The 23,532-nt window shown below is 40.7% G+C and overlaps 1 protein-coding gene across 5 annotated transcripts in view; it reads right to left on the bottom strand.

Annotated features, from left to right (window-relative positions):
* Positions 1–820: 820 nt before the first annotated feature.
* The window catches only part of kctd3 (potassium channel tetramerization domain containing 3), an 88,410-nt gene continuing 65,698 nt past the window's right edge, over positions 821–23,532 (bottom strand). For all 5 annotated transcript variants that reach the window (XM_041175831.1, XM_041175841.1, XM_041175850.1 and 2 more), the window contains 8 exons: positions 23,236–23,323; positions 22,437–22,553; positions 21,606–21,776; positions 19,770–19,925; positions 18,719–18,815; positions 18,427–18,611; positions 16,191–16,329; positions 821–3,641 (listed from right to left, as the gene is read on the bottom strand). In XM_041175831.1, the coding sequence (XP_041031765.1) occupies positions 3,059–3,641; positions 16,191–16,329; positions 18,427–18,611; positions 18,719–18,815; positions 19,770–19,925; positions 21,606–21,776; positions 22,437–22,553; positions 23,236–23,323 (1,536 nt within the window). In that variant the 3' untranslated portion in view covers positions 821–3,058. The remainder of the gene's footprint in view (positions 3,642–16,190; positions 16,330–18,426; positions 18,612–18,718; positions 18,816–19,769; positions 19,926–21,605; positions 21,777–22,436; positions 22,554–23,235; positions 23,324–23,532) is intronic.

The raw sequence follows: 23,532 nt of genomic DNA, 5'->3' as shown, positions 1-23,532 counted from the left end.
TCTTGTATGTAGCTTTGGTCTCCATTTGTGTTAAAGAAATTTTGACGACCTGAAGTTATTTGGGTGGGGGGGGCGGGGGTGTGTGTTGTTGGGGTGGGATGGAGTTGCGGGTAACCAAAATGTTACCCAGTCTTGTAGCTAGTTTTTTCATTGTCTGCTAGGTTATTTTGGACGGATGTGAGGGGGGAGTCAGGGGGCATTATCGCAAAACTTAGGTTAAATGCTAGGCAATATTGATATTCAGTTATTGCCCTCTAACTCCCTGCATTCTTCAGTAGTGTGTTCCAAAGTTATAATAGGTGAATTTCATGATACCTGGGATTAGGGACTGAGCAGTTATCACGTTCTTCTGGAGTTCAGTTCATTGCTTTAGAGGATCGGAGAAGAATTTACCAAAACTTCCCCTCTTCCAGGAAAATGCGTGATTGGAGGGTTCGTGCAGTATATAGATAGACTATGTCTGGAATGGAAAAGGTCTTATGTCTTTTCCTACTCTGCTTGTGGCTCAATGCTGTGTGTGAATTGACTCATGTTTCCTAAAATACGATAGTAACTACACTTCAAAATTATTTAATTGGCTTGGTACTTTGCCACTGATAAATACTCATTAAAATATTTTTCTTCAATATGGCTTATGGCTCTCTGCCACGTTAAAAGCAGAAAAACTGATTTTTCAGAGAAGAAATCGACTTATGTTGTAGAAATTTCCATACAGGAAACTGAAAAAAACCTCGGCAATAATAACTATATGGGATATCAGAAGGCGCAGTTTTCCAGGCTTTGTGCATGAGCAATAATGAGTTCAATTCCACACATACTATTGTTTAGCGAGCTCTTTTTTTAATTTATCATTTAAATCCATTACTATGAAACAGTATATGGTGTGCAACAGTTACAAAATTCTGTAGTTAGGCAATTTTACATGAATTAAGTTCTTTGCTGCAGAGCTGTGCAAACTGCTTTTTGAAAAGCGCTGATTTAGTCAGTCATTGGTGTGGTAGAACAATCCATAGCAGTGCAGACACCTGAAAGTTTCAAACAAGCCCTTGGAAGTTCTTAGTCCAAATCTGAAGAACTAAATCACACACTTAGAAACTTTTGGTTACCAGAAATCATTTCTTCTGGTATTTTCTAATGTAGATACCATACCCACTTGAGAAATGCAATTCCCACTTTGGTTGTGATCTTACAAAATAAGCAGGATGTTGATATAACTTGAAAATAAGGGCATTCAAAGAGGCAGAACTTGTCCAAAGAGGTTTGAAGTGGGTCAAAATCATTGTCAATGCAAGCTTTGATAAGATAAAAATTATCAGCTTCCATACTGGGACTTTGGCTGTTTACTGGAATAGTAGAGAATTAGAACTCTGCTATCAAGAGTACTATGCAGTACTGTACTAAAACACTCAAGCCTCCAGGTTCAGCTCAGGTGATGTACGAGATTTTCAGTTTTTACATGGACTGTTATTGTCCGTTTACCAGATCTCAACCCATCTTCAAGCAAACAAAAATAATGTTATTTACATGAAGCCAGTAATTTTGGATTTTTTGTTAACAGTCAGTAAACAGGATACACTGGCATCAGAAACTGATTGTTAGTCAGCTAGTATTGCATTTTGAAATCAAGAAACTATCACGGGTCTGGAATTTTCCTGAAATCTGTTTCATACATAAACACATTCATATGTTGGTTGCTCAAACATCATTTGATAATTGGTTCAAATTTGGTCCAGCTTTCAAAGTGTGTTAGGTTCTCTGGTCTTATCAACTCAGTAACTGATTCATCTCAACTAATACCAGACACCACCACAAAGCCTTTTGTAAGCAGGGCTAAGAAGTGTCTAAGTTTGACTTTTAAGCATCAGAATGACTGTGCATGCATGTTCTAATAGTATTACATCCAAAAATGTGGTTTCTCTATCACCAGTCTTGTGCAGATTACTTTTTGCTGGGCTTTTTCCTTCCATGCTCTGTACAGATTGCATAGAATTTATCTTTCGAAGCAGAAAAATCAGCTTTCATTTGAATGATGGAAATGAAAGGCCTCCATTTGGATATGTACCAAAAACACCCTCATACTAACCACGTTGACTGAGAGCGTCAAACTAAAATTATGGCCTCTACTAATGACCTGTTTTTTTCCCAATAAATTAGAATAGTTACTGCTGCTGGTGTTATCAAACAAAAAATGTTTGGTTAAGACCTGAAACTGGCTTTATTCCAGTACACATTACAATGTTATATTTAAGAGAATTGTCTGCCACCAAAAATCATCCAAATTGCCTTTACATTAATTCTATTGGTGGAATTGCTAATTCAGTCAGCATATATGTGCACTGGAGTGAAAATAAAAATAAGCATTATGATGAATTAATTTACAGCCTGTACCACGCATGTTCTAAGTATGATTAAATATTGTCCATTTAATAAAAACAATGCTATTGCTGTTGTGTTAAATACTTCACTTGAGTAATCTTATTTTTATGCAAGATAACTCATTCATGTCTGGAGCATTTTCAACTTGGGAATCTTCTAGAGCAAGTATACTGTCCATAATATTTACTATTATTTGCTTCAATAGCACCCTCTCTTCAGATTTTTAAACTTTTGCACATGACCTTTAAAATAAATGCATTTTGAAGCCATCCAGATCAAAGAATGCAGAAAGACAAATAGAATGGGATTTGTACCACTTCAATATACCTGTAAGAATGGACATTTGCTGAACCAACATGATGTCAAAATTAGTGTGTATTACGATGGAAGTCAGACAATTGAGGAATTAACAAATAAAAACAAACTTCAACAGGCTGAGTCACCTGGGAGTGGACACCTCGTGTCAGCTTTTGTAACGATGCTTATGCTGGTGCTTAGTGTACACTAATATAACTAATGCAATAAAAAAACATTAAAAACAAGTAATACTGACAAACAAATTGTAGTAATTCTTTGAACTTGGAATTGTGTTTAGTGTACAACTTATGTGCATGAGAATACTGTAGCATTTTAATAAGTCCTTGTCAACTAAAATCCAAGTTTCTATTGTAGTGATTATATCTCACAAACTGTGATCCTGACACGAAGCCTCAATCTTCCTGTGACGAGGAGAAGTGGCTCCCTTTGTTGGTGACTGTGAGGCTGCACCATGTGGTTCACTGCCTGTTTCAGGACCAAGAGGACATGATGCTAACTGCTGGGCTGCAACAATTTTTTTCCTGCTCAAAAACCCTCCTTCAAAACTGTTTTTCTTCTTGTTCTCAACTTTATCAGTTTCTTCATCCTGCACCTTTTTCTTGAATTCAGCCATGCTTTCACTTGCTCTCAGAGCCTCTGGTGCCCCATCCAGACTCCTGCTTGCTCGAGTGTCAGTCACCTGGGTCCTTCTGTCACTAATGCTACATTCAATGACTCCAAGTTTCTTTCCTTTTAGCTCACCTTCTGACTGTGCTGAAGAATCAGTCTCAGAAGCAGTGTTCCCTTTATCCAATATATTTTTACTGAATGTAAATGGCTGAAAGTCTCGGTAACTGTGAAAGCTTTCTGTCCGCCTTGCTCTTGCTAGCAGTGGACTCTCCCTATATGGTCTCACAGAACCATATGTTGCAGTCTCATGAAGAGCATCTGTGGCCTGAAGCTGAAGACTGAGGTAAAATACAAAAAAGAAAATCAGAGATCACTTGTAGTGAACAAAATTATTTTGGCACGTGTTCAACCATTACCAGCAAAATGTTATAGAATATCATTTTTTTTAACGTTTCTGCCAATTTTAGTCTACTTCAGGAGGTCTGTAAAGTGGTGTCCCTGCCTCTAAACCAGGAGCTCTGGGTTCAAGACCCATTCCAAGACTTGCTGGCCATGGAAGAAGCACCCATGGCCTGGTTCAACAGGTTGATAATCAGCCTGTTAATCCTTCCAACACTTCACCACTATTCCCCAAAGGGACAAAAAGTGCGTGAAGATACAAACAAACAAATCCATCACATTGCTAATATATTAGTAAAAATATACTTCTGTGCTAATTTGAGATCATACTTTCATCCTTTTCAGGATGTGAGTGTGTTATGTGGAAGGTGTGGGATAAATTTGTATTCCAGCGCACTCAAATACCACAATACTGCTTAAAAATTGGATGCAACTGCGAGCCTGATGGTGGACTATTATAGTATGTTGTTGCTACCTTTATCATTTTGGAGCTTTCAGCTCCAATGTTATTCCAATACAAAGAAGGATAGGCAAAGCTAAGGAAAAATTGCTGCCTGTGATGTAAATTATATGTCTCAATTTCCAATGTCATTCATTAAAATCACCATTTCCCATTTTTGTAGTGTCCATTGGAAAGACTTATAAATTGAGTACAATGGCATAATAATAATGGGTGGAATCTTCTGGATTTAGTCCCTGCCAGAACAGCGGGACCATTTTCGGGTTGGGAACCCAGATTACTAATGGACAGGCTTAGCTGTGGCTCTTTAATTCAGCTATAGCATCAGCACCCCACATTGAGGTTGCCCAACTAATTGGGAAGAGTGGGCAGAATGATGCATCCATTCTGTGAAAGGAAGATTTGTAATTAAAGGGACCATAGCATGGGTTAAAAGAGCTCATCCAGCACTTGATCACAGCAACTGCAGGAATTGAGATGAGACCTGTGAAAGTTGCTCACTGGGTTTTTCATTCTCACCTGGAGGCCCTGCTGCGGTATCTGTGTAGTTGCAATGACGTGAACTCTCCCAAGGACGGAGTAAGGGGGACAATCTCTCCAACAAGCAGATGTAAGTGGAGGTGGCTGAGTCAGCAGCAGAAGTGTGCCCCCTCCATAGTGAAGGCACTGTACCCAGGGGAGCCAAGAGCGCAAGAGAGGAGAGAAGGACAACATCTGCAGAGAGTGACTCTAGTATGAGGGCAGGAGTAAAATAAGATGATGGCGAGTGTTGGCTGCTCAGGAAAGCAAAGCCTTCCCAGCTTTCAGTTTTACTGAAGAAACCCCCTGCTTTGCACTTGCCTCAAGATTACTGAAAGAAACTATGGCCCTGGCAAGTTGCTGATAGGTTGGAAAAGAGGTGGAAAATTCAGAAATGAGGATTAAAATAGTTCTTATTTGGGCTTTTTAGTTACCTTAATAATTTTCCCACAGATCCAAAGGGGTTCCCTGCTCACCTTTAATCCCACTCTGCAGAAAACCAGAAGAGGGTGGGATGATATTGCGATCCCGTTCAAGTTCAGGGGATTTAACACAGTGTACGCAAGCAAACCTGCCTTCCTTGCCTGGGAAAATTCCCCCGATGGGTAGTTAAGTGCTTTGGCCGTCATTTCTCAAAAACATTGAATTTACAACTACTGCAGTCAGAGACAGACCTATTCTCCTCCAATCAGAACAAAGTGCATTCAAACATTGAAATGAAATTCAATATAGTCTGATGTTACAAATATGAAGTTTATAGGAATGTTATGTTTTGGGATGCATCTTAAATTTAGGGTAACACAGAGGAATGAAAGGGGGCCATGAGATCTGTTCTAACTCTGCTGTCAGTAAACCTGGGTGGTCTGATTGTTAAAGATTAAAGAGGGGACCAGATTGTTTTCTAAGGAATAAGGTGCAAGGTATTCACACTTGCAGACAATGGAAGAAACATCTGTGCTGACAGTGGATGGAATATTAGTCTCCAAAGACCCAGGAAGGAGCTAAGAATGTCAGGTTTTGTAATGGTTATACTTTAACCGTCTATTTAGTTTTAAAATTAAATGGAACAAAAGAAATAGGAGGGGTAGGCCATTTGGCCCCTCAAACCTGCCCCACCATTCAATAAGATCATGGCTGATCTGCTCCAGATCTCAACTCCTCTTTCGTGCCAGCTCCTCATAGCTCTCAACTCCCCGATATTTCAAAAATCTATCTACCTTCTCTTTAAATACTTTCAGTGATCTAGCCTCCACAACTCTCTGGGGTAGAGAATTTCAGGTATTCACAACCCTCAGAGAAGAAATTCCTTTGCATCTCAGTTTTAAATTAGTGTCCCCTTATTCTGTAACTATGTCCCCTAGTTCGAGATTCCCCCACTAGTGTCCCCCACTGATTCCCAGGAATCAGCCTAGTGAATCTCTTCTGAACTGCTTCCAATGCCAGTATATCCTTTTTTAATACGGGGACCAAAACTGTACACAGTACTCCAGGTGTGGTTTCACAAACACCCTGTACAATTGTAACAAGACTTCCTTATTTTTAAATTTTAACCCCCAAAATTTCATTTGCCTTTTCAATTACTTGCTGCACCTGCATACCAACTTTGTGTTTCATGCACAAGAACACCCAGATTCCTCTGTGCTGCACTTTTTGGAGTGTCTCTCCATTTAAATAATAGTCTGCCTTTTGATTTTTCCTACCAAATGTATGACCTCACACTTTCCTATATTAAACTCCATCTGCCAAGTTTTTGCCCATTCACTCAACCTGTCTATAACTCTTGCAGATTCCTTATGTCATGACAACATGCCCTCCCATCTATTTTTGGAATTGTCTGCAAATTTGGATACATCACACTCTGACCCCCTCCTCCAAGTCATTAATATAGATAATAAACAATTGAGGCCCCAGGACTGATCCCTGTGGCACTCCACTAGTTACGTCTTTCCAACCTGAAAAAGACCCATTAATCCCGACTCTCTGTCTTCTGTGTGTTAACCAATCCTCAATCCATACTAATACATTACCCTCAATACCTTGTGCTCTTATCTTGTGCAATGACCTGTTATGTGGCACCTTATTTAATGCCTTCTGGAAATCCAAATACACTACATCTACTTTATCAACTCTACTTGTTATATCCTCAAAGAATTCTAGCAAATTTGTCAAACATGATTTTCTTTTCACAAAACTACGTTGACTCTGTTTGATTGCGTTAAGCTTTTCTAAATATCCTATTTCTTCCTTAATAACGGACTCTAGCATTTTCCCAACGACTGATGTTAAGCTGGCTAGCCTATAATTTCCCGCTTTTTGTCTCCCTTCTTGAACAGGGACGTCATACTAGTGGTTTTCCAATCCACTGGGGCCTTCCTGGAATCTAGTGAGTTCTGGAACATTTCAACTAATGCCTCCACTATCTCTGCAGCCACTTCCTTTGAAAAAAATTGAATGTAAAGGATAGCTAATTAGCATTTCCACCTTGATATATGACCTATGTGATTGATGTTGTCTTGGAGATGGACTTAGAGGGGAAAAGTTCATAGGAAGCCCTCTGTAGGATTGGGTTACAGGCTTTCCAAAAGGCATCCCTGAAACTCTCAAAGGTCAGCCTGCCACGATCTGAGAAAGGGTAGAAGCAGCCAGTTCCTATGGTTCATCCTGCAGGCAGGAACTTGCTCTTGGATTGAAAAGTCCAAATCATGAGGATTTTGAAAGATGTTGCAAGATTTGCCTAACTGAAACAAGAGGGAGAATTTCTAGGGAAAACCCTCTGTGAAGGACAGTTCTGGGGTTAAAAGTTAACCGGCTTGGAAAGGAAAAGAACAGAAGTAAAGCCTCGGGAGCAAAGGATCACATTGTTGTAAAAAAATTCAGATGAGCTTTTGTTAACAAAAAACACATTTTTAATATGGGGTTGCAATTCCAGCCTACAATAGGCAGAACACTCTGCTTGAGTAAGAAGAAGTCGCTGTTCAGGCCAGAACTTCCTTCCAGAAACTAATATCACCTTATTTACTCTCCACTCGATACTGAGGCACAAAAAAGATAATTTCTATAGCTATCAGAGGGTTGAGGCACAAAGTCAGGCCCTAGCTTTCCTTGGCAAATGGAAGTAAAAAGAAACAGTGAGTTCCAAGGGGGTGGGCACGGTAAAGCATAAAAAGTGGGAAGCGAGAGAAATAGGTAGGTATGCATACATTTGGAGGAAGGACGGATACAAAGAAAAGTGTGAAGTGCACACAGATTAAAAGATTTTCAGAAAAGGAATGCAAAAGAGGGAAGGGGAGATTTATTGTCAAGCAAGGAAGCTGAGCGCTGAGGGCAAACAGTAAACATAAAGGAATGGAAACTTCTCAAAGCAAAGGGGTAAACAGGAAAATTAGAAAATAGATAGCTGCAGAAAGTTCCTTTTTCATCTTCCATGTTCGTGAGACAAACTAGTTCTAGTGCGGGCTTTGGTTTGATGAAGCACACAAAATGACTTAACACTAAGTATGTAGTCAAAAAACATTAAAATATACAAAACACGGCTCCTGTTAACCTTCAGCTAATGCTCAATGATTTGGCAACTATCTCCACTTTGTATATAAGGCCATAAGACATAGGAACAGAAATTAGGCCATTCGGCCCATCGATTCTGCTCCGCCATTCAATCATGGCTGATAAGATTAAGGGGAGAATGGGGTTGAGAAACTTATGTGCATATAAGGTTACATACATATACGTATGTAGCCTTATGGGATGAAATAGCAACTGGCTTAAACTTCTTAAGTGAGATAAACATGTACAAAGATTGTATTACAAAGTAGAAGGCAAATTCATGTAATTTTATTTTCTTAAAAAAGGACCCCAACATATTTTTTAAAGAATATTTGTTCATGGGATGTGGCTGTCGCTGGTCAGGCCAGCATTCATTGTGCATCTCTAATTGCCCTTGAGGTGGTGGTGGTGAGCTGCCTTCTTGAACCACTGCAGTCCATGTGGTGCAGGAACACCCTTGGAGCTGTTAGGAAGGGAGATCCCAGATTTTGACCAAGCGACAGTGAAGGAACGGCGATTTAGCTCCAATCAGGACGGTGTATGACTGGGAAGAGAACCTGCAGGCGGTGGTGTTCCCACACACCTGGTCCCTATTCCTTCTTGGTGGCAAGGGTCACAGGTTTGGAAGATGATGTCAAAGGAGCCTTGGTGAGTTGCTGCAGACAATCTTGTAGATGGTACACACTGCTGCCACTGTGTCCCCCGGTGGAGAGAGTGAATGTTGAAGGTGGTGGATGGGGTGTCAATCAAGCGGGCTGCTTTGTCCTGGATGGTGCCAAACTTTGAGTGTTGTTGCAGCTGCACTCATCCAGACAAGTAGAGAATATTCTATCACATGGGATGACAAGGCAGCATTTGCTGTTCATTCCTAATTGCCTTTGGGAAGGTGGTGGTGAGCTGCCTTCTTAAATCACTGCAGTCCATGTGGTGTAGGTACACCTACAGTGCTGATAGGGAGTTCCAGGATTTTGACCCAGCAATAATGAAGGGATGGTGATCTAGGTCCAAGTCAGGATGGTGTGCAACTTGGAAAGGAACTTGGTGGTGGAGTTCCCACACATCTGCTGCCCTTGTCCTCCTAGATGGTAGAGGTCACGGGTTTGGAAAGTGCTGTCAAAGCAGGGTTGGTGAGTTGCTGCAGTGCAATCTTGTAGATGGTACACACTGTGCATCAGTGGGCGAGGGAGTGAATGTTTAAGGTGGTGGATGGGGTGCTATCAAGAGTGCTGCCTTGTCCTGGCTGGTGTTGAGCTTCTTGAGTGCGTTAAAGTTGCATTTATATAGGGAAGTGGAGAGTATTCCATTACACTCCGACTTACACCTTCTAGATGGTGGACAGGCTTTGGGGAGTTAGGTGGTGAGTTGCTTGTTGTCTCTGATCTGCTTTTAGCCACAGTATTTATATGGCTGGTCCAGTTCAGTTTCTGGTGATTGGTAACTCCCAGGGTGTTGATAGAGGGGGATTCAGCGATGGTAATGCCACTGCATGTCAAGGGTAGACAGGTTATTGCCTGGCAGTTTGTGTGGCGTGAAATGTTTCTTGCCACTTATCAGCCCAAACATGAATTTTGTCAAGGTCTTGCTGCGTATGGACACAGGCTGCTTCAGTATCTGAGGAGTTTGGAATGGTGCTGAACATTATGCAATCATTTGTGAACACGTCCACTTGACCTTATGATAGAGGGAAGGTCATTGATGAAACAACTGAAGATGGTTGGGTTTAGGACACTACCCTGAAGAACTCCTGCAACAATGCCCCAGGACTGAAATGATTGACTTCCAACAACTAGAACCATCTTCCTTTGTACTAGGTGTGACTCCAACCAACGGACTCCAGATTTGCTAGGGCACCTTGTTGCCACACTCGGGGTCAAAAGCTGCCTTGATGTCAAGGGCAGTCACTGAGTTCACTCACCTGAGTTCAGCTCTTTTGTCCATGTTTGGACCAAGGCTGTTATGAGGGTCAGGAGCTGACTGGCCCTGGCAGAATCCAAACTGATCATCAGTGAGCAGGTTATTGCTGAGTAAGTGCCACTTGATAGCACTGTCGGCACCACTTTCCATTCACTTTTCTGATGATCAAGTAGACTGTGGGGCGGTAATTGGCTGAGTTGGATTTGTCCTTTTTGTGGACAGGACATGCCTGGGCGATTTTCCACATTGCTGGGTAGATGCCAATGTTGTAGCTGTACTGGGGCAGCTTGGGTAGGGGCGCAGATAGTTCTGGAGAACAAGTCTTCAGTACTATTGCTGTCAGGGACCATTGCCTTTGCAGTACCCAGAGCCTTCAGCCAGCAAAGCCCACATCCCCTATAGCAATAAAAAAAATCATGTAGAGTGAATCAATTTGGCTGAAAACTGGCATCTGTGATGCTTGGAACCTCAGGAAAAGGCCGAGATGGATCATCCACTCGGCACTTCTGGCTGAAGATGGTTGCAACTGCTTCAGTCTTTTGCACAGATGTGCTGGGCTCCCCCATTATTGAGGATGGGGATATTTGTGGAACCTCCTCCTCCAGTTAGTTGTTTAATTGTCCACCACCTTTCACGAATGGATGCAGCAGGACTGCAGAGCTTAGATCTAACCTGTTGCTTGTGGGATCGCTTATCTCAATCGCATGCTGCTTCCAATGTTTGGCATGCTAGTCCTGTGTTGTAGCTTCACCAGGTTGACACCTCACTTTTAGGCTATTCCTCAGAGTCATAGAGGTTTACAGCACAGAAAAAGGCCCTTCGGCCCATATAGAGTGCACCGGTCAAACGAGTATCTAACTATTCTAATCCCATTTTCCAGCACTAGGCCCATAGCCTTGTAAGCTATGGCACCGCAAGTGCACATCCAAATACTTCTTAAATATCATGAGGGTTTCTGCCTCTACCACCCTTTCAGGCAGTGAGTTCCAGCTTCCCATCGCCCTCTGGATGAAAAAATTCTTCCTCACATCCCCTCTAAACCTCCTGCCCCTTATCTTAAATCCGTGCCCCCTGGTTATTGATGCCTCCACAAAGGGGACAAGTTCCTTCCTGTCTACCCTATCTAGGCCTCATGCTGCTCCTGGCATGCGCTCCATCACTCTCCATTGAACCAGGGTTGAACCCCCAGCTTAATGATAATGGTAGAGTGGGAGTTATGTCAGGTCATGAGACTACAGATTGTGTGGTTGTATACAATTCTGCTACTGCTGGAGGTCCACAGCGCCGTGAGGGACGCCCAAGATCTGTTCAAAATCTTTCCCATTTTGCACATGGTAGTACCACACAACATGAAGGAAGTATCCTCAATATGTAGATGGGACTTTGTCTCCACAAGGACTGTGCGGTGGTCGCCCCTACCAATACCATCATGGACAGGCGCATCTGCGACAGGTAGACTGGCGAGCACAAGATTAAGTCGGTTTTTCTCACTTGTTGATTCCAACACCTGCTGAAGACTCAGTCTAGCAGCCAGGTTCTTTAGGACTTGGCCAGTTCAGTCAGTGGTGGTGGTACTGAGCCACTCTTGGTGGTGGATAACCAAGTCCCCCACCCAAAATACACTCTGTGCCTTTGCCACTCTCAGTGCTTCCTCCAAGTGGTGTTCAAAATGGAAGAGTACTGATTCATCAGCTGAGAGGGGACAGTAGGTGGTAACCAGGGGGTTTCCTTGTCCATGTTTAACTGATGCCATGAGACTTCAAGGATCAAAAGCTGATATTGATGACTCACAGGGCAACACCCTCCTGATTGTATACCACTGTGCCAGTGCTTCTGTCCTGTCAGTGGAACAGGACATACCCAGGGGATGGCGATGGTGGTGTCTGGGACATAGAATTTTTAAAAAAGACATTCATGGGACGTGGGAGTCGCTGGCTAAGCCACCATTTTTGATGCCCAGCTCTAATTGCCCTTGAGAAAGTGGTGGTGAGCTGCCTTCTTGAACTGCTGCAATGTGGTGTAGTTATACCCACAGTGCTGTTAGGGATGGAGTTCCAGGATTTTGACCTAGCGAGAGTGAATGAACAGCAATATAGTTCTAAGTCCGGATGGTGTGTAGCTTGGAGAGGAACTTGCAGGTGGTGGTGTTCCCATACATCTGTTGCCGTTGCCCTTCTAGGTAGTAGGGGTAGAGGGTTTGGAAAATTTGGCTCTGTGAACATGATTATTCAGGCTGCTGCTTGACTTGTCTGTGGGACAACTCTCCCATTTCAGTACAAGCCCCCAGAAGTTACCAAGGAGGATTTTGCACAGTCAACAGGGCTGGGTGTGTTGTCATTTCTGGTGCCTAGGTCAATATTGGGTAGTCTTCCGGTTTCATTCCTTTTAGACTTTGTGGTGGTTTGTTACAACTGAGTGGTTGGCTAGGCCATTTCAGAAGGAATTTAAGAGTCAACAGCACTGCCATAGGTGTGGAGTCATATGTAGGGCAGACCACATAAGGATGACAAATTTCTCTCTGTAGAAGGACATTAGTGAACCAGGTGGGTTTTTATGAGAATTGACAATGGTTTCATGCTCACCATTAGACTACCTTTTAATTCCAGAGTTATTAATTAACTTTCAATTCCAGCAGCTGCTGTGGTGGGATTTGAACCTGTGTCCTCAGAGCATTAGCCTGGGCCACTGGATTACTAGTCCAGTGACATTACCGACACGCCACTGCTTCCCTTCCTGCCACTACCTCAGAATTGGTTCCAAGATCTAAACAAGTTATCTGTTAACTAGTCAGTAGAGAATATTTATGGTGTTGAGTATATTCATTCACAGGATGTGGACATTATTGGTAAGGCCAGCATTTATTTCCCATCCCTAATTGACCTTGAGAAGATTGTGGTGAGCCATCTTCTTGAATACAACCAAGTGCCTTGCTAGGCCATTTCAGAGGTTAATTCAAATTGGCAAAGGTAGCCTGGAGGATGAGTTCATAGAGTGTATTCAGGACAGTTTCTGAAAACAATGTGTTCTGAAACCTACAAAGGAACAGGCCATTTTGGACCTGGTAACATGTAAGGAGATAGGATTAATTAAAGACCTCATAGTAAAGGATACTCTGGGCAAGAATGATCAAAACTTAATGGAATTTCACACTGAGTCTGACAGTGAGAACTGTGGGTCCAAAACTAGTGTCTTAAACTCAAATAAAAGCAATTGCAAGGATATAAGGACGGAGTTGGCTTAAGTGGACTGGGGATAAATAGGTTAAAAGGTAAGATGGTAGAGAAGCAATGGCAGACATTTCAGGAGAAGTTTCATAACTCTCAACAAAGATATATTCCATTGAGGAAGAAAGATTCTACCAGAAGAATGCATCATCTGTGGCTAACTAAGGAAGTTAGGATGGTAACACATTGAAAGAAAAGACATACAATGCTGCAAAGATTATTGGTATGCCACTAGGATTGGGCAAGTTTTAGAAACCAACAAAGGATGACTATAAAAAAAAGGGAGAAATTGGGAGTATGAGAGAAAACTAGCAAGAAATAGAAAAACAGAGTAAAAGCTTCTATAAGAAAGAAAACAGTAGTTAAAGTGAGCACTGGTCCTTTAGAGGGTGAGACTGGGGAATATAGGAAACAAGGCTAAAGAAGAGGTTTTGAGCAAGGGTATTTTGTATCTGTCTTCACAGCAGAAGACACAAGAAGCATTCCAAGAATAGTAGAAAATGAAACGGCAAGAGGGAGGAACTTAAAAAAAATCACTATCACGAGAGAAAAAGTAATGGGAAAACTATTGGAACTTAAGGCTGATAAGTCCTGGATTTGATGGCCTGCATTCTAGAGTCTAAAAAAAGTGGCTGCAGAGATAGTGGATGCATTGATTGCCATCTTCTAAAATTCCCTAAATTCTGGAAAGATCCCAGTGGACTGGAAAACCACAAATGTGACAGCTCTGTTCAAGGAAGGATGGAGACTAGAAGGCAGGAAACTATAGACTAGTTAGCCTAACGTCTGACATCAGAAAATGCTAGAATCCATTACTGAAGAGGTAGTAGCGGGGCATTTAGAAAATCATAATGCAATCAAGCAGAGAAGACATGCTTTTGTGTAAGAAGAATCGTGTTTGACAAATTTATTAGAGTTTGTTGAGGATATAACAAGCAAAATGGATAAAAGGGAACCAGTAGATGTAGTATATCTGGATATCCAAACAGCATTTGATAAGGTGCCACATAAAAGGTTACTACAAAGATAAAACTTGTGATGTTGGGTCATTTTCAGGTTGGCAAGCTATAACTAGTGAAGTGCCACAGGAATCAGTGCTGGGGCCTCATCTATTTACAATCCATACCAATGACTTGGATGAAGGAGCTGAAGGTACAAAAGCAAGTTCTGAGGAGGATACATAGAGTCTGCAAAAGGATATAGATAGGTTGAGTGAGTGGGCAAGAATTTGGCAGATGGAGTATAATGTGGGGGAAATGTGAGGTCGTCCACTTTGGCAGGAAGAATAGAAAAGCAGAATATTATTTAAGTGGAGAGACACTACAGAAAACTGTGGTACTGAGGGATCTGGGTGTCCTCGAACATGAATCACAAAAAGTAGATATAAAGATACAGCAAGTAATTAGGAAGGCAAACTGAATGTTGGTCTTTATGCAATGGGAGTATAAAAGTAGGGAAGTCTTGCTACAACTGTACAGGGCGTTGGTGAGAACGCACCTAGAGTACTGCATACAGTTTTGGTCACCTTACTTAAGCAGGGACATACTTGCATTGGAAGCAGTTCAGAGAAGGTTCAATAGGCTGCTTCCTGGGATAAAGGTCTTAAGAGGAAAGATCTTATTGAAACATTAAGATTCTGAGGGGGCATGATAGGGTAGATCCTGAGATGATGTTTTCTCTCATGCAGGAATCTAGCACTAGGGCGCATAGTTTCAAGGTAAAGGGTCTCCATTTAAGATGGAGATGAGGAGGAATTTCTTTTGAGGGTCGTTAGTCTTTGGAATTCTCTTCCCCAGAGACAATTGCCTATTCCTGCTCCTATTTCTTATGTTCTTACGTTAAGATATAACCACATTACTTTGGGTCTGGATTCACATGTAGAGCAAATCAGATAAGAATGGCAGACATCCCCCACCCACCCGCCCCCCACAAATAACAACAATCTAATAGTTTCATGGTTTTCCATTATTGATGCTAGCTTTTTATTCCAAATTGTACTTAACTGATTGAATTTAAATTCCCCAGCTGCTGTGGTAGGATATGAACCCATGTCTACTGATCATTAGTCCAGTCCTCTGGATTACTCATCCAGTAACATAACCACTATGTTTATTTTTTTATAAAGCAAGTGCATTTTTTCCCTATGAAATCCTTGAAGCCTCCCCAAGTTAGGGGAATCCAATTAATAAAAGCAGATTTATACAAAATATGTTGGTTCACCACTCAATTCTTCCCCAACCTCATAGCTTTGCAGTACTTCCAAGAACTGTATGAAAAAATGGACAGCTTTACAAGTTATGGAAATTAGATTTAAATAAAAACAAAGTGCTGGGAAAACTCATCAAGTCTGGCATCTGTGAAGAGAGAAACAGAGTTAATGCTTTGAGTCCAGTGTGACTCTTCCTCAGAACTGGATTCTGAAGAAGTCATATTTGACTTGGAATGTTAACTCTGTTTTGCTCCACAGATGCTGCCAGACATGAATTTTTCCAGTACTTTTGGTTTTTATTTCTGATTTCCAGCATCCACAGTATTTTGCTTTTATTTTAGGAATTAGGCTTTGTTTATTTCAAGTAGAAATTAGGGACCCACAACGATAATATGAGGCGCAAATATCCAAATAAGAACATGTTTCATAATAACTCAAAAAGCCTTTAACAAAAATGCTGTGACAGCATTTCTAATGACATAAAAGTGTAGAATTTTTAAAAGAAGCTAGAAAAGCCTCTACCTACACTATCCACTGGGACTGTCTTTTTTCTTCTTTGGAAAATCTGCTCCTGCTGTTAAAAGATAGCAAATAAAATAGTCTGTTTGATAACCAATACCTTGAGCTTGACTCCCGCAGTTTGGTATGTTGTACTAGAGAGGCAGCTGGACTGATGTTAGGAGTAGCACAGCGGGATGTGCTCAGATCACACTGATCCAGCAACTTCAGCAGCTCTTCTTCAGTGGGGCCTCCAACATCTAGAAGAAAAAGAATTGATTATTTCATGAACCATACATGTCCTTTTACTGATAGTGGTTTAAATTAGCCATCTGTTGCTATATAAAAGGGCACCAAAACAGACAATTTCACAACTGTGTAAAGTGCTTTGCTTTTAACTGTAGCTTTAAGTTAAACTCTATACTAATTTCTGTATTTATTTCAGCTATGATCTTAAGAGATGCAGATGTGCTTTTAACAGATCCAAACTGTCAGATCACTTCATTTACATTATGATTGTACACATGGCAAGGAATCTGAACTGTAGCAAAAATTACCATTAAAAATAATCCAGCAATACACATAATAGACTCTCATGTGTGCACAGAAGCATACACATGATTGCACATAATACCAAATAACAGTAAATGGCTTTAAGTGCCTTTGTATAATTTTCTAATTTAAAGGTGCTATATAATTACAGTTTATTATGGGTGAAAGGGTAATCCAATTTCAGGTTTGCAATAACCACAAAGGACCCAAATTTTGAACTTGTCACTTATAATCTCTTGTAATTCCCTGATTGGATTATGTCTCTTCCTCTTGGGGATGCGCTATTCCTAATAGGTTCTCAATGGGCATTATCCATTATTTGAAATGGAACTCACTAACAGCCAGCCTTTTTTTTTTAACAGAAACAGAACTTCCACAGGACTCTCTGGTGTTCCATATTTAACATTCTTTGCTGAATTCATGAGAATATTAGTTCCAGTCTACTGGCGGCAGAACATCAGAGATTTGTACTTTTTAAGTATATGCTATTTACCAGTTCCTAGAGCTGGAATTTGGTTAGAGGTGGTAACTCGTCATTGGACCTGTCTTAAAAAAAAGCACCTTGACACACATGGGCCAGGATTTTCCTGTCGGCGATTTGGGGACGGGGCCCGCTCACCGACGGGAAAATGACGCCCGGAGGAACCCCGTGGGCTCCTGATTATACATGAAACTTCATCCATTGGCAGGATGAGGTTTCATGTCCGTTTTTAAGAAGTTTCATAAAGTTTATATGTTTCTTATTAACATGTCCCATCTCGTGTGACATTGTCACATGAGGGGGACATATAGAAAAATATTAAAATTATTAATTTTTGGAGTTTGTTTTTTTACCTGTCAGTAATCTCCCTGAGACAGCACTTGGTCTCGAAGCAGTACGTTCTTTTGCATGCATGCGTGAAAGAGCGCACTTTGACAGATGGGGAATCCCCCCCCCCACCCCTTGCACAGGAAGCGTATAGTGCTTCTTGTCGGGCAGGCCGCTGGGCGGGCCTTAATTGACCTGCCCGCTCAAAATGGTGGCGGGCCCCGTTTCGGAGGCGGAGTTCGGCTGCCCGCCCACCACCAAGCCGGTGGAGCCCACCCACCCACCAAGGGCAAAATTCTACCCATGATCTTTGTTCCAGGGGACGGGCAGTCAGGGAATGGAGTTGAGCATGCTGAACCCAGAAGCAGGGTGTTGGGGTACATGGGGGTGCGCAAGTGCCAAGGCAGGCTGGTTAGAAGGCCCACCTCTATTCTCTGCAACATCATCCCAGTTCTATTAGAAGATTTTAGGCCCTCTAGCTGTGACCCCTCATACCCTCTCACCCCCAACAATTTTATGTCCAATTTGGGGGAGGTGGTGGCATAGTGGTATTGTCACTGGACAGTTAATCCAGAGACCCAGGTAATGCTCCGGGGATCAGGGTTCAAATCCCACCACAGAAGATGATGGAATTTGAACTCAATAGAAATCTGGAATTAAAAGTCTGATGACGACCATTGTTGATTGTCGTAAAAACCCATCTGGTTCACTAATGTCCTTTAGGGAAGTAAATCTGCTGTCCTTACCTGGTCTGGCCTACATTTAACTCCAGACCCATAGCAATATGGTTGACTCTTAACTGCTTCTGAACAAGGGTAATTAAGTATGGGCAATAAATGATGTCCTAGCCGGCGACACCCACATCCCATGAATGAATATATTAAAAAAAATTAAACTTATCATAGCAGCTACCTTTGGTTAACATGCCAAAAAGGTGGATAATACACTCTGAACTGCATTTATTTTTTCCCCTAATTGCAATAGATTTTCATCTCACCTCTCTCTTCCCCTTTGTTTACCATGTCCATGGCAGTCGTCAGGTCCCACATCTGAATGCTTCCATTTCCATGACCTGTGAAGAGGTACCTCCTTGGTCGAGAACCCATCCGACTAGAACCTTCACATTCCCTCACAGTAAATGCGGTTATTGTCATGCCATCTACTGCCTGGATCTCACAAATCCTGCAATCAAAAATATCGAACAGCAGGATTTCTAATGTAATTAGGTGTTAATCATAGTATATGAATCATTCCTGAAGATGCAGGAAAAAAAACTGTTAGAGACTTACCTTTTCCCTGTAGAGGACAATCGAACAAACAGCTTGTTAGTGACTGGAACAACTTTCTGGATGAAAACCTGTTGGTCATCCCTCTCCCCAAATGGTCCTATAAATCATGAAATACTCAAAGTTGCAATCAAACAACACACAACGTCAGCTCTTAATAGTTTAGTTTGATGCTAAACAGTTAACTCACGCAGCCTGAAAATTGCCACATCATTTCCATCAAAGGTCATAAGACAAATGCAAATAAGGAATGCTATTTGATCCATCTATTTAGGCTCTCCAATCAGTCACTGCATCCAACAGATTCTTAAATGCAAGGTTTTTGCACAATTATCTTTTTCCAAAGTTCCTTTGTATGTGTTGATCACCCCCATGTGTGTAAGTAAATTCCTGATGTCCTATATTTGTCTTTCACTAACTTGAACCTGAGGCACTTCTTCTCTCATCAGGGTTCAGCTTGAAAAAAATGTTCTGGATTTACCTTTTCTAATCCATTTACAATAGTTTAAGAAATTGAGAGATTCCTTCTTTTGGCACATCAAACAGGCATTTGTTTCCAAACCAACTGATGTTTTCTGATTTACACCAAAGGAATGAATGATGCACTCTACAGCGCAAAGCAGGTGGGAAATGAGGCCATCTTTACACTGTGCCAACAATGCAATTAAGCCATTCAAGTGCCATTTCCATTTGTTATACCTGCCAACCTTAAGGCTTTTCAGAAAGAAATGATAAATTAGTGAAACTACAGGAACTTTTACAGATCAGCATCTACTAAAAACTGAGTTCACATTCTCGATCTGAATTCATTTTTGATCATTTAATAGTGATTAGGCAGGGACATTGATCCTTCTAAACACATTCATTTCTTGTCTCTGCGGTGAAAGAACAGAGTTCCAATGTTGTAAAGCAATGCAAAAGGTGGGGAAAAGAAATTAATACTGAGGTATTGTCAAATGTTGGAAATTAGCACATCCGAACAACATTTAACTTCTGCTATGATTTCTAAGTATTTTAACGTCAATAGCTTTATCTCTGAAACCCTGATATTTACCTATGTCATTTCCAGCTGCATAACTTCCATGGCTCTCTGTCTCCTCTAATGAAAGTATTTTGAAAGAGGCCAGTGGGGTGGAGCCTGGCTGTGTGGAGATCATCCCTCTGAAACGAGTGACTGTCCAAGTTCTCACATGATTATTATCGGCACACACTGCACGACAAAAGCGGTTAATCATATCAGCTCACATGCAACGTTCAGAGATAAATAAGGAAAGCAAAAAACATTCAGATTCATTTCATAAATATTTACAAATATAGAAGTATACAGCTTTTACCATGTGAACACCATCAGTACAGAACAAAACAGCACTCCCTTTCAAGCACTTCACATTAGCAGTTAGAAGAGGATAATCCCAATTACTGGAGAAAATACATGTGCCATCTCAGATGTATATATGAAGACTGTCTCTAGTCAATATTTCTTGTAAGATAAAAGTTTTTTCAAATGCACTACAAATATAAACCAGAGGAAGTATTTATCAATGCTTTTAATTCATGACAAATAACAAACAGAACAATTCTTCTCCATAGGTTAGACTCAGAAGCCATTCATAATATTATTGTATGTAATTTTCATCAGTGTATAAGCAGAAAGACAGGTACCTCAAGCAATAACCCAGTGGATAAGTATTATGAAAGGTGGATTATTAAAATCCAAACATGTCAAATAGAAATCTGCTTTTGGCATAATAAGAAGTAGGAAATCTACACTGACAACTCACAAGTACTACACAAGTAAAACAAAAGAAAATAGAATTATACAGCATAGAAACAAGTCCTTTGGCCCACTGTGTCCACGTCGGCCAAAATGTTGCAGCAATTCTTGTTAAAGACGAGCGTTGGCAATGCTCCTTCTGAGTTTTGGTATAAAACTCAGCCTGACCCTACTAATTCATAAAAATGACAGCACTGGTTTCACTGCACCAAGTACACTCAGCAAACATTTAATGCATTCAAGCATCAGGTTTGCACAGAATTGCTCAATAAGTCCCTTCATATGTAACATATCATGCAACCATCAGCACAGCAATTATATGCTGTATGTGATGTGTAAGGATAAAAGTACAAACCAAATGTGGTGGTGGAGGTAGTTTTATAAGGCATAGGTCAGATCCCATCTCGAATTGTGTGTGATCTTCCAGTCACTTCATCACAGAAAGCATGTTATTGCCCTCCCGACTGGTAAGGAATAATGATGATTCAGGGTATCAGGAATTTCTGTTATGAGGAAAGGTTAAAGAGAATCCAGCTTGTATTTACTGAGTGGACACTCTAGTAGTTGAATTGAAGTTGAAGATTATGAAGATCACTAACAATGCTCCAGGTAACTTAACTTAGGTGAGTAAGATTCCAAGTACCAGAGGTTAAAATTAGAAACAGGAAGCTAAGTGAAATTGATCTTTCTATTTGAAGGTCTATGGGATGGTGGAATGAAGTTACCAGTAAAAACTACTGAAGTGGAAAATATCAATTGGTTCAAGAGACAACTAGATAGATCTACTTCTGAAAAGAGAAGACATTGACATATATAGTGAAAAACTGCATAGGAGGGGTTAGTCCAACTAAAAGAAAGCTCTGCTCCATTCCTATAATTTCCTATTACGATCTTGATCTGTCTTCTCACCTTTCTAATTTCTGTGGAACTACATTTCCTAATTTGTCTTCTTGTTAGGTTATTTGTATATTTTTTAATAACTGAAAATTAAAAAGGCTTACAACAGCTACCACACACTAGGTTATACATAAAATTTAATTGGGAAGACATTAATGCAGACACTATTAAAAATGTAAACACAGTCATCTCATATCCAAACAAAACTCAGAAGCTTACCAGACACCAGATATTTTTCAGACAACATGATTTTAGTTACTGGGCTGCGGTGAACTGTGAAGGTCTGAAAGAGCTGGGGACCTGACCCTACAGTTTCAGGATGTTGGACTATTACACGCACTGCACCAGAACTGGTTCCATATGCAATCTCAATCCAATTGCCACTCACACCTAAAAATGGAGCAAGAAGCATTTGTTAACCATGTATTAGCTGAAACTTTTTAAAATTTGATTATATCCAAAGTCTCCAAGTGTGATAATTATTCAGCCAGAACCTGTTCCTTCTTTTCTCTTTTCTCGTTTGACAACTGACTTGTGCTGGGGTACAGCTTCAGTACCTTGCCTGGCCAACTCAAGTAAGCCCATGCAGTGAGTAGTGGAAAGCTATTCTATTGTTAAGGATATTACCTTAAGGCCCAGCCTTATCTCACTAACATACACATCTATTTTGCAGCAGGGGCATCAGTAATGTTCAGGAGTGAGAATTCTGATTGATTTGTAAGTCAAGGGGGCAGCAAGTGCAACAAGTTTTACTTCTACTACCCACTCCTGCTTAAATGAGACCTTAATAAAATTGTTTCCTCCGAGCTTCACTGTATCTGAGCACCACAACTGAATCTACCCCCACAATCTCTCACTGACATTAGCATTTCCGTTTCCCATCACATCATTCAATACCTAGGAAAGCTGGTTGCCCACTGCAGCCTCTTAAATGGTACTGTCTGCTGTTTTGCCTGGTAATCTATGAGTGATATTAGCAATGGCTTAGTACACACTTCTGTGAGTTTAATTAACAGACTATGTTATATTGGTCATTGGCAATGTACATACTTGTTTTTGGAGTGAGGTACACACTTAATGCAGTGATGGCATCGTTTGATGGATCATGATAAAGTTCAGTCACCAGAAGATCATTATCCTTCATCCTTAATGGGAATTTCTGCATATCTACAACCCAGAACAGGATCAATATTATTATTAACCAATGTGCTATAATTTACAGATGAAAAATAAAACATTAAATCAATCAAGTCAGAGGGTAGATGTAGCCCTTTAAGCTTACATTTTAGAATAAAATGCACAAGGGGAATTGTTTGCAGGGTGGAAAAAACATGTCAGGAAACAAATGGCAATATTTAAGGTCAAATAAAAAAAAGAGGTAAGTGTCAAGTAAGTCACTAGACAAAGTGCATAAAGGTCAGCAACAAGCTTCAAAGATGTAAGCTGGCACACTGGCAAGTAGCTCATAATTTGTATATTTGAAACTGCCATAATGCTAATCAGATAGAACAGCTACTTTACTGCAAGAATGAGAAATAAGGTAAAGTGAATCTAAACGCAAATGAAGCATCAACTTCCTTGGCAAGCATCAAATGAGTGAGGTGCTTATAGTGGAATCTCTATTATTCACCATTTCGGAGTGGCCCAATGGTGGGTAATGAAAATCAGCAAATAATAGATGGTCTACAATGTTTTACCATGTTCTTATGTGAATGTCAGATGTTGACTGTGATGCTGCACAGCTAATGTCCATTATTACTGTGTAGTCTCCGAATACTGACTCCATGTTGACTATCCATCATTGGGGTAAGTAGCAAAAGATTTCAAACAATTACAACAGACTTCTTACCTATGTAATATACTGATCCATTGTTACAGCCCAGCAGAAGGAATGTCCCCGCTGTGTCACAGCTTGTGATAGGAACGACCTCCTGTACCTGCATATTTCAAGAGAATTTTAAGGAAACATGGATCATATTGCAATTATTGATATCTTCACTTGGCGAAGGTAATATTCAAAACCAAAAAAGCAGTGAAAATTGTTGTAATGGAACATATTTAGGCTCAATTAAAAACTGAGTTTTGAAAGACTACCAAAAAGATAGATTATAAACAAAAAGTTACACTTACCTACATACAAACAAGG

This window comes from Carcharodon carcharias, chromosome 2, assembly GCF_017639515.1.
Source record: "Carcharodon carcharias isolate sCarCar2 chromosome 2, sCarCar2.pri, whole genome shotgun sequence".
NCBI lineage: Eukaryota > Metazoa > Chordata > Chondrichthyes > Lamniformes > Lamnidae > Carcharodon > Carcharodon carcharias.
Note: the sequence above shows the minus strand (reverse complement) of the source record. Positions and strands in the feature narration are given on the sequence as shown.